We start from the raw sequence: 9,205 nt of genomic DNA, 5'->3' as shown, positions 1-9,205 counted from the left end.
TTTTAAATATTTTACTTTTATTCCCCCCTCCCCAGGTAAACCCCTGGAAAAACAGTGGAACTTCCTTAAATACTACTAAAACCTGTTAAAAAGTATATGAAACCCCTTAAAACATAGTTAAATCCCAATAAATTACTAATTAAAACCCAGGAAAATGTCTTTAAATAGTAAAATTGCCTTTAATCACTATAAAAATGTGGTTATAAATGAGTAAGACTTCCTACAATCTGAAAGTCCCTTTGTAAAATCAGCAGACCTTAGAAGCAAGAAAAACCACAAAGTCTTTAAAAGTTAGAATCAATACACCCCTTAAAAAAATCCCCTTAAACCCCAATTAAAAACCCCAGATGAGATATATATTTTCTCCAGCGTGTTCTGGGTCTGAACACACTGGGGAGATTAATTCCTCCCCTTGGCATTTTATTCCTTTAATAGTTTCAATGTCCTTGTTATGCTGATGTAAGGCACCTTAAGTCTGCATGTGTATAAAAAGGTGCCATATAAATAAAAGTGACTTGACTTAAAACTCAGTAAAACTATGTGAACCAACATGCTCATCAGTAAAGCCTCAAAATAAAAGAGTGACATTAATAGTACTCAAGTTTATTCATAAACACATTTACACACAAATTGAATAAATGAAGCAGGTGGAGTGGACCTCTTCCAGCAGGTGGGGGGAGATCAGGGTTTGGACTGAACCAGAGTCTGCAGTGCTTTGGCCACCTGATCAGCTGACATGTTTTCCACTGAGACACTGCTCTCTTTACCAAAATCTAAAACACAAAGTATTATTCTTATCATCGGGGCATCAACAAAGACACACACCAAAAACAATATGTGCCACTGAATGGAAAACAAAGTCTAAAGCTTATAATGTGATAGAATGTTAAGCAGAGTGAGACCTCCAAATAGAGCTTCAATAAACTCATTAACCCAACATGGTGGTTCACCTCCTGCTGCAAGTGGAAAGAAAACCCAGGCTTCCATGATGATATGCGGTCAGACTCACCATATCTGGCCCAGAGTCGGGCCTGGACTCCAGAACATTCTCTGATCAGGATTGGGAAGTCTGGATTGGATTTCTTCAGAGCCACATAGTGCTGCTCCACAAAGTCCCTGCAAATACAGAGAGGCAGGAAGTTCTGATATCAACTGCTTCCTGTAGACCTCTGAGGTCACGACAGAAGGGGTCACACTGAAACTGACACCGTGGGTACATCCGAGGTCTCATATCCATCCACGTTCCCCTCACTTGTGTCTTTTCCTTCCCACATACAATGTCTGTGTTGACATGAACTCATAGTTACAGTTATTCCAACACAAACAACTTCAGCACCAGCTACACCTGTGAAATCAAAGGTTTGCTCCTGATTTGTAATACAACATTAGACATCCTTCTGTGATCTACGTGCAGGGTGACAATGCTGCGTTCAGGTAACATCAGCAGAATGAGAGAAATAAGAAAAACCTCCTGTGACTAATTTCTTAATGTTCACACTTCATTCAATGACAGTTCTCAAAGACAGCTTTAGAAACATCTTAAGCCAAAATTAACATTTTTTGTCTGTAAACAGTGACTCAAACGTGGTGTCCATAAAATGTTTTATATGTGACAAAGATATTAAAGAGGCTGGAAGCAGCTCATGTTTCAGCATTTTGATTAAAATCTGGAGATTATTGACTATTATTCGATCATCAAAGCAGTTGCTGATAAATTTCCTCACGACTGACTAACCTTAGGTGATTAATTGTCCAGTTACACATTTTGTAGCTGTAACGTTATTGTTGGATAACAGTTGAAAAACGTCGGTGCATATACAACATCCCATGTTTATAGATAATGCAATATCACAAATTGCTGTACCTTCTCATACAATTTTTACGCAATTTTTTTCCAATGCACTTTCTTCCTGCTGTGTCTACTCTCAGTGAACCACGCGGTTAAAATGACAAACATGTAAACAAAAACAGCATTACAACAGTTACAACTCGGGTCACGGTGTCTGATGCTAAGCTAACTAGCCGCTGTTAGCAGTGCTGATAATTTAAGTAATCATAGTAATGTCACTGAAGATAAACTACCGGTTCTTGAATTCCCGCTTCATGAGGCCAAATCGAAGCTCACCTGGTCCCCTTGCTAGCCGCGGAGGTTTGGCAGAGGTGGACGCGAATCTCCCGGAGGTTTTTACCCAAAGTAGATCCCAGACTCCGGACTACGGCAGCCGCCATCTTAGCTTTGTGCTGCCTGTCAAGTACGAGCTGAAGGTTGTTTCACCCCGGAATTTATCCTGCCAGGCTCTGACTTCTGCTAATTCAGCCCCGAGTCTGCCCTCAAAGGCAAACTTCTGCTGCATTACATGTATTTAACAGCGTACCATAGTAAAACTATTCATACAGAACATCATATGAATTATGATGGATTGTTATAAAAACTTCCAGCACCGTATAAAGTAATTAAAATGACAAAATACTCCTTACATGTTGATACAATAATAGTGATCGAATTATATAAATATCTAATGTATGGGGCATACATACTTTTATTTTGGTATACATTTTGCTGATAATTCTTCTGTGCTTTTACTTAAGTATGATTTATACCTGTAACTGTGTGTTTTTAAATGTTGGTATTGCTTCTTGTAATTTAATGCAGTCAGTGAGGGAAAGTTAATAAAAAAAATACATCCACTCCACTGTGTTTAAGCACAATTTTAGGCATATGTACTGTACTTTATTTGCATCACACCCTTTATGTGTTTACTTCATCATATGTCAAACAGAAATATTGAACTGTTTACTCCACTACATTAATCTGACCTCTGCAGTTGGGAGTTAAATTGAGATTTTACATATAAAACTTTATGTGTAATGATATTATATGTAATGCACAGCCATAAATCACTTATCAGACATTGAGTGTTTTAATAGCACCCAATGATAGTGAGCATCAAATTATAGTAATACAGGCTGCTGGACTATTGCTGTGGTTTATGGTTTGTAGAGCTGAATTTCACAACTGCTGGTGGTCATTTATTTTTTGTATAATATTACTTGATTATTTGGTTTTGTGAAAAAATCATATGTCATAAAACCGGTCATGTACCAAAATCATATACACCTTTACCTTAAAAACAATTTAAATGTATTTTAAATTAGCCCTACCTTGACCAAATATAACAACAGGGAACTTGTACACATTAATGCATCAGCAAAGATTATCTGATGATGTGAACTAGAACATCTCTCACAGGGGTGTTGCTCTCCAGAACAAATACTTTTATATGATATTTGTCAGTTGTGAATGCAGGACTTGTAATGCAGTATTTTTACCTTGTGGTACTATTACTGCAAAGGATCTGAGTATTTCTAAGTGCAGAATGTAAAGAGATTTGAGACATGTACAGAGCCTCTACTGTATATTCATGGTTTTTCTGACACTGTATGTTCATTTGCTGTTTGTCCACATTACAAAAGAATAAAGATACAGAAAACATGAAGTTCTGTAAAACAAACATTACCTGTAGTTTACCTTCAGTTGACCACATTTCTTGTGATAAGATTTGATTCTCGTCTCAATATGAAACTTAAAACATGCATCTCCACTTTTCTGCTTGTAGCCAAACTGTTGTGGAGGCAGTCAGCTGCTTCCGGTGATAAGACACAATCCAAACATGATGCAACTCCTCTGATCTGAATTCAGTCTGATGCTGAACAGACAAATAGTCTTCATGAAGCACTGAGAGAAATAAAAATCAACAATATCGCTGAATCAGAGAGAAAACTCCAGAAAGTTCAGAATGATCCGGTAACGTCTTTAACATGTGACTGAAAACTGAGCAGCTCAAATACGGGACCATTTCAGTTTAGGCAAATCTCCATGTTACAGAGCACAAATCCTCATTTAGCCATGATTTATTCTGAGGGATTCACATGTCCAAAAGTATGTGGACAGCTGACCACCTGCAGTGATGAAAGAAGTCCTCAGATCTTTTACCCAAGTAACAATACCACAGTATGAATATACAATATCACGACGAGAACCTGTTCATTCAAAATCTTCCAGGTTTCTGAAACCATGATAACCAGGACACTAGTGCACATGTAAACACAGCCAGACCAGGTATCTAAGCTAAAGCTGATGTTTCTGTCGATTTATGTCGTCTGTGTGGCTGAAGAGGTGAACTCTCTTTTCCACCCAAAGTGGCTGACATGTCCATTAGTCACACAAACAGCAGCAGCTGGACGAGACTTTGCTTTATTTAGAAACAGGATTATTTGGTACAAACATCATGACTGTGAAAACCAGAAAAGCTTTAACAGACCGGGCGTTTTCTAAAGCAAAGGGGTCACCTTATGCAGTTCATCTTCTCGGACCAGGTCTAGACTTTGTGATGCTTCATTATCAAACACTAACTGTACATCAGAACGTTATGAAGATGAGAGATGATTGTGTGACGAATCAGCTCTGCTGTTTCTCATTAAGAGTCCGCTAGCAGTAGCGGGAAGTGAGCAAGCTGTACATGCGACATCAAGAGTGAACAAGAAAAACAGTCTGCAGGTTTATTCAAGTCTTTTTATAATCCGGTGTGTTTCCTATCAGTCCTGCTCCTGCTGGATCTCCTCAATAGATCCTGCCGTCGTTTCTCATTCAGGAGCTCCTGGATACGTTTGTTTTGTGTTCGCTCACGGATCGGTGGCATCCGCAGCACAAAGTAGTTCTGCTGTCCTCTAGTGGTGTCACTGTCCAAACCCGGGATCCGGTACGGGATCCTGTCCACTGAGTTGTTCTCCTTTTTTGAGAGCGAGATGGAGGAGGACGAAGACGATGTTGGCGTTGGTTCAGTTTCTATCAGACTGATTTCAGTTTGAAGGCCCCACTCTTCTGATGATGTGATATCAATGACGTCATCAGAATCAGGTGACATTGTAGTGGAGAATTCTGGGACAGCAGACGTCTGGACCACCATTGTTGTCAGACTGCCAGCAGTTATCACAGGGAGCATTGTGGGAGTGGTAGTTGTCTTCTTCAATAAATGTGGTGGTGCAGTTTTTCTTGGACGTCTTGTAGTTGTACTAGCGGTAGTTGGAACAATCTCATCAGGCTCAGATGAAATCGATGGATTCTCATAGGATGTATATTCATCATAATCATCATACTCAACGTAGACAAAATCACTGCTGCTCCTTCTGGTGGGGGATGGACCTACAGTGAAGGTGGTAGGTGGCATGCTGATGATGTCACCAATGATGTGGCCGCTGTCAGACGAGGTGGAGGTGGAAGCTGAAGTTGTCATCTCCGTGGTCAAACTCCACAAACTAAAAGACAAGAACAATGAAAAAAGGACAGTTTAAAGTGCCTAAAAGGTCTAAAGGTTTCAAATATGAAGTGTTTCTCTATGACATCAGCTATTAGTAAAAGGGCAACGATGGATTATGACATTGAGTCCCTGGCCACAGACACCTTTCCTACACAGAAGTAAGACTCCCAAACTGAAAGGTTCATTTGCTGAACTGTCTCAGCCTACATTCACCCTCTAACAAACTCCAGTTGTTTTACATCGACTCTTGTCCAGGTTTCACCTGCTGGTGTTGAGTGATGGGTTCATGCTGCTGAAGTTGCTAAAGTTGTTGGAGTTGCTGAAGTTTCCTTTGCTGCAGGACTTGCAGCACATCTGTCGGTATCCAGCGATGGAGCAGTACCGACGCAACACTTCCATTCGACAAAATGTTGAGCGGTCAGCACGGCAACGCTGTCCTGGAGACACAGCAGGAGCAGCTGCCAGTTGGAACATTCAAATATTTGTATTCAAATATTCGCTTGAGTTAGCAGGAAAAGGCAAAGTCAGGTGGCCATTATTGTTTTTAAGAATTTAGCCCGCAAACACATTGATGATTGGACAACTTTACACATCATTTACAAATGCATTATGGAGTTTTTCCTGATCCAGATACAGATCACATGTCAAGGTGGAGATCATGGGGTCTGACCTGCTGTAAAAAAGACAAAAGGAGCCAAAAACTAACAAGAAGAAACTGGATTCTGTATCTGCAGCCTTTTATCTTCTGTACATCTGTCTTGCTGCTCTGTAAAAATCACCGTTCATCCCAGGAAAACCAACCCATCATTAAAGCATCAATCTTAACATTCACAATCATAAAAGAAACCAGACAAGGAGGCAGAGAGTTAAGGAAGTAAACAAGCGTGTGACAAAATCAGGGGGGAAAGGAGGAGGAGGAGAAGAAAGAGAAAGAGGAGAAGTGTGTGCTTTACTGGAGGAGATGCTCGGAGCTGAGAAGTCTGGGTTGGACCTGGACAGCCACTGGATGGTGGAGTTATTCTGGTCACCTGCAGGGGGGGAGAGTAAGTCAGCTGCACATAGACTACAACTACCAGCATCCCTCCCTCCCTGTCAGTAACAAACATCTGGGATGTGATTGGCTGATGCCTACCCCTGCAAAGTGGGGCCTCGCAGGTGCGGGTTGTGAGTGGCCGAGGCTCTGAACAGTTTCCAGCTGAACCCCTGGGACTTGAACATGCAACCTGACGTTCTTGAGTCCCAGTTCCACATGAGACTGAACACTGAAATGAAAAAGGTACTGATTAGATCTTAAATGTTCAGATTCTAAAGAAACTCCCAAAAGGTAGAAGTAGTCCAGAAAGATAAAAGTTAATGAGCTCCAGAAAGAAGAAAGGTGGAGGTTATCCAGACAAACGAAGAGTGAAGGTAATCCAGAAAAATGGAAACTTGAGGTAGTCCAGAAAGAAGATGGTTTGAGGTTGGCCAGTGAGAAGGAAGCTAGAGGTAATCCTGAGGTACAGGTAGTCCATAAAGAAGGTGTAAGAAGGTGCAATCGAAGAATAAAGAAATTAGTCTACAAATGAAAAAAAAATAACAAAGGCAGTCCATAGGTCCAGACGTCATGGTGGCAACACAAGAAATGTTGTTAATTCTGCTCCTGTCTTAAGTTTTCGTACCGAGGTCCAGGGCCCGGCTCGCCAGGCAGCGGGACAGGGGAAGCGGTTGCAGGTGCGTTTTCCGTCTGGTCGATCATCACCACAGAGCTTGCTGAGCACCGAGCGCAGCTTCTGTCCGCTGCTGGACTCCTGCTGGCAGCTCACCCAGCGGCGCTGCCACCCGGTTTGACCACAGGAGGCGCTGCAGTCCTCCCAATCCCCTGTCACCCAGCTGAGGGGGCAAACAGAACAGAAACGGTACAGTAAATCTGTGCTCCTGGGTGAACAAGAGCTGCTCCAGCATTGTTCTTTCCTTTAAAGAGCCCATGGCTGCTCGTTTTGCTCGTTTCCAGCCATTAAATGTTTAATCTTGGGTACCTCTAGATTAGCTTGGCACCCCTCATAACTCCAAATAGTTTTTAATTGTTTCAGAATCAGAGAGCCAAAAGCCTCTTCCTTAAAATGAGAGGACAGTTCGTGAACGCGCACACCTCCTGCTGCTGATGTTGTGTCGCAAGTGGACAGCACAACGAACTGCAACGGCATTAATTAATATGAATTTCTTCTCCATAGATAGATAAACAATGGTATATGTACTGATAAAAAGAAATGTGTAACACTCTAAACAAAGCGGGTAACTGAGAAACCCCATATTTTAACTGGCATAATGCAGACATAGTAACTTCTCCAGCCTTACAACAATTCTCTTTAACGTTACAGAAACAAGGCATTAAGAGACACACAACTTATGTTTTTAAAACTTAGTTAAGTCCCACCAAGTAGTGGAAACATCATTTGCTTTCAAGTAGAACCAAGGTCAGTAAATCACGTCTTCCCCCACACGACCACATACAGTCCCAAAGTAGTGAAATGAATTCCAACAGGTAGCGTAGCACCAACAGTAACATCATGGGTCATTAATCCGCTAGTGAGAGTTTGTGAGACGTGTGTAAACCGAGTTGCTTCTGCATAGAAATACTAGAACATACTGTATGTAAACCTCTTTTTTTTTTACTTTAGGTCACGTTTAAGTTGAGAATTCCCCATTGTAATATTGTAGATAAGTCAGAAAACAAGGAAAAGCGCTATGGACTCTTTAACTTCATAATCTTGTCAGGGGTCCATTCAATCTTATACAATAAAGTGTTTGTAATACTAGAAATATTTCAGTTTGTTTGATTTCTTTGATTCTTATTATGCTTTTTAAGTACTTTATTCAAAGTGTTTGTCTACATTTTTTAAAAGTGATTTGCTGACCCTCATCACCAGTTCTGTATCTGTATACACTCCACAAAGTTCTGGAAATATAATCAGATTATTTCTGCTGTCATGAAATGAACCAGGGTGCTAAAAGAACTTGGTCAGTCTCCAGATGAATGATGCATCAGGGTCTGAGTACACTGGTCAGATTCTGGGAGCAGTTGTTCAGAAGTTATCTGACTGGATTTCAGTTAGCAGATTGGATCAAATCTTGAAAATGGGAAAAAAAAAAAAAAAAAAAGGATACTGAAATCCGATTAGATGATGTAACCCAATCTTGGTTGTGATCTGGATTAAACCTTCAGTCTGTGTCGTTCAGAACCTTTTAGAAGGAATAGGATAACTTTGATCCAAAAAATGAAAATTATCCCCATCCCAGCACAGAGGACAACTCAGGCAGATTTCAGGAACAAAATGCAATAAAACACAAATTGGTCAAATAAAATGTACTATTTGTATCATGTAATATATATGCATTTATTAATATTTTTGCACTTCATTTGCTTAATATTTACAGTGAGAAAGTAAATAAAGCCTTTAGCCTTTCAGTATAGTGAACCAAAGCCAGACTTGAGATCCACCTCATAGAAGTTTAACATCATAAGGTGTTTTTCCACCAGCACAGGTCAGTCCTGCCAAGCCAAGGTGTGCTCGGTGGAACCGTGCTGAGCCGCTCCCCTTCATGTTTCCACTGCACCATAAAGTGCATTATCTTCTGCACCCTGATCATGTGGGGTTGGCGCCAGCCACTGAGAAGTGACACATAACTTATGGTGTTGGCGTGGTGTTGCTAGCTTGCAGACATGGAGCGCTTGGTCCTGGGCATTATTTTAACCCCTTATCAGAAGAACAAGTGAGAGACTCCATTTTCAAATCTTGCTGCAATGAAATTAGGGATAAATAAATGAATGCTGAATGTAAAAGGACTTTAATTTGGTGCAATGTTTCAGCCAATCAAGTGCCTCAATGAACCTCTCTGGTGAAGACGGA

General features: G+C 40.7%; 2 protein-coding genes across 3 annotated transcripts in view; both read right to left on the bottom strand.

The window, feature by feature from the left end:
• Positions 1 to 587: 587 nt before the first annotated feature.
• On the bottom strand, positions 588 to 2,281 carry ndufa2 (NADH:ubiquinone oxidoreductase subunit A2). The gene is made up of 3 exons (XM_020591056.1): positions 2,126 to 2,281; positions 1,010 to 1,116; positions 588 to 773 (listed from the first exon to the last, which is right to left on the bottom strand). Exons 1-3 carry the CDS (start codon positions 2,227 to 2,229, stop codon positions 682 to 684), a joined length of 303 nt encoding a protein of 100 aa, XP_020446712.1. The 5' UTR covers positions 2,230 to 2,281; the 3' UTR covers positions 588 to 681.
• A 1,958-nt stretch (positions 2,282 to 4,239) lies between these two features.
• The window catches only part of LOC109955091 (A disintegrin and metalloproteinase with thrombospondin motifs 2-like), a 20,406-nt gene continuing 15,440 nt past the window's right edge, over positions 4,240 to 9,205 (bottom strand). The window contains exons 21-25 of one of the 2 annotated variants that reach the window (XM_020590926.1): positions 6,977 to 7,187; positions 6,451 to 6,580; positions 6,272 to 6,346; positions 5,581 to 5,776; positions 4,240 to 5,316 (exon numbers count right to left, since the gene is read on the bottom strand). In XM_020590926.1, coding sequence (XP_020446582.1) covers positions 4,575 to 5,316; positions 5,581 to 5,776; positions 6,272 to 6,346; positions 6,451 to 6,580; positions 6,977 to 7,187 — 1,354 coding nt within the window. In that variant the 3' untranslated portion in view covers positions 4,240 to 4,574. The remainder of the gene's footprint in view (positions 5,317 to 5,580; positions 5,777 to 6,271; positions 6,347 to 6,450; positions 6,581 to 6,976; positions 7,188 to 9,205) is intronic. The other variant, XM_020590927.1, reaches the window with a different exon arrangement.

The sequence above is a fragment of the Monopterus albus genome, unplaced genomic scaffold, assembly GCF_001952655.1.
Source record: "Monopterus albus unplaced genomic scaffold, M_albus_1.0 scaffold13.1, whole genome shotgun sequence".
NCBI lineage: Eukaryota > Metazoa > Chordata > Actinopteri > Synbranchiformes > Synbranchidae > Monopterus > Monopterus albus.
Note: the sequence above shows the minus strand (reverse complement) of the source record. Positions and strands in the feature narration are given on the sequence as shown.

Excerpts from the sequence above, each read along its gene's own strand:
- ndufa2 (XM_020591056.1), bottom strand. The coding sequence starts at position 2,229 with ATGGCGGCTGCCGTAGTCCGGAGTCTGGGATCTACTTTGGGTAAAAAC. Across the intron at positions 1,117-2,125 it reads GCGGCTAGCAAGGGGACCAG|GGACTTTGTGGAGCAGCACT; the intron begins GTGAGCTTCGAT and ends CTGTATTTGCAG. Across the intron at positions 774-1,009 it reads CCGACTCTGGGCCAGATATG|ATTTTGGTAAAGAGAGCAGT; the intron begins GTGAGTCTGACC and ends TTTGTGTTTTAG.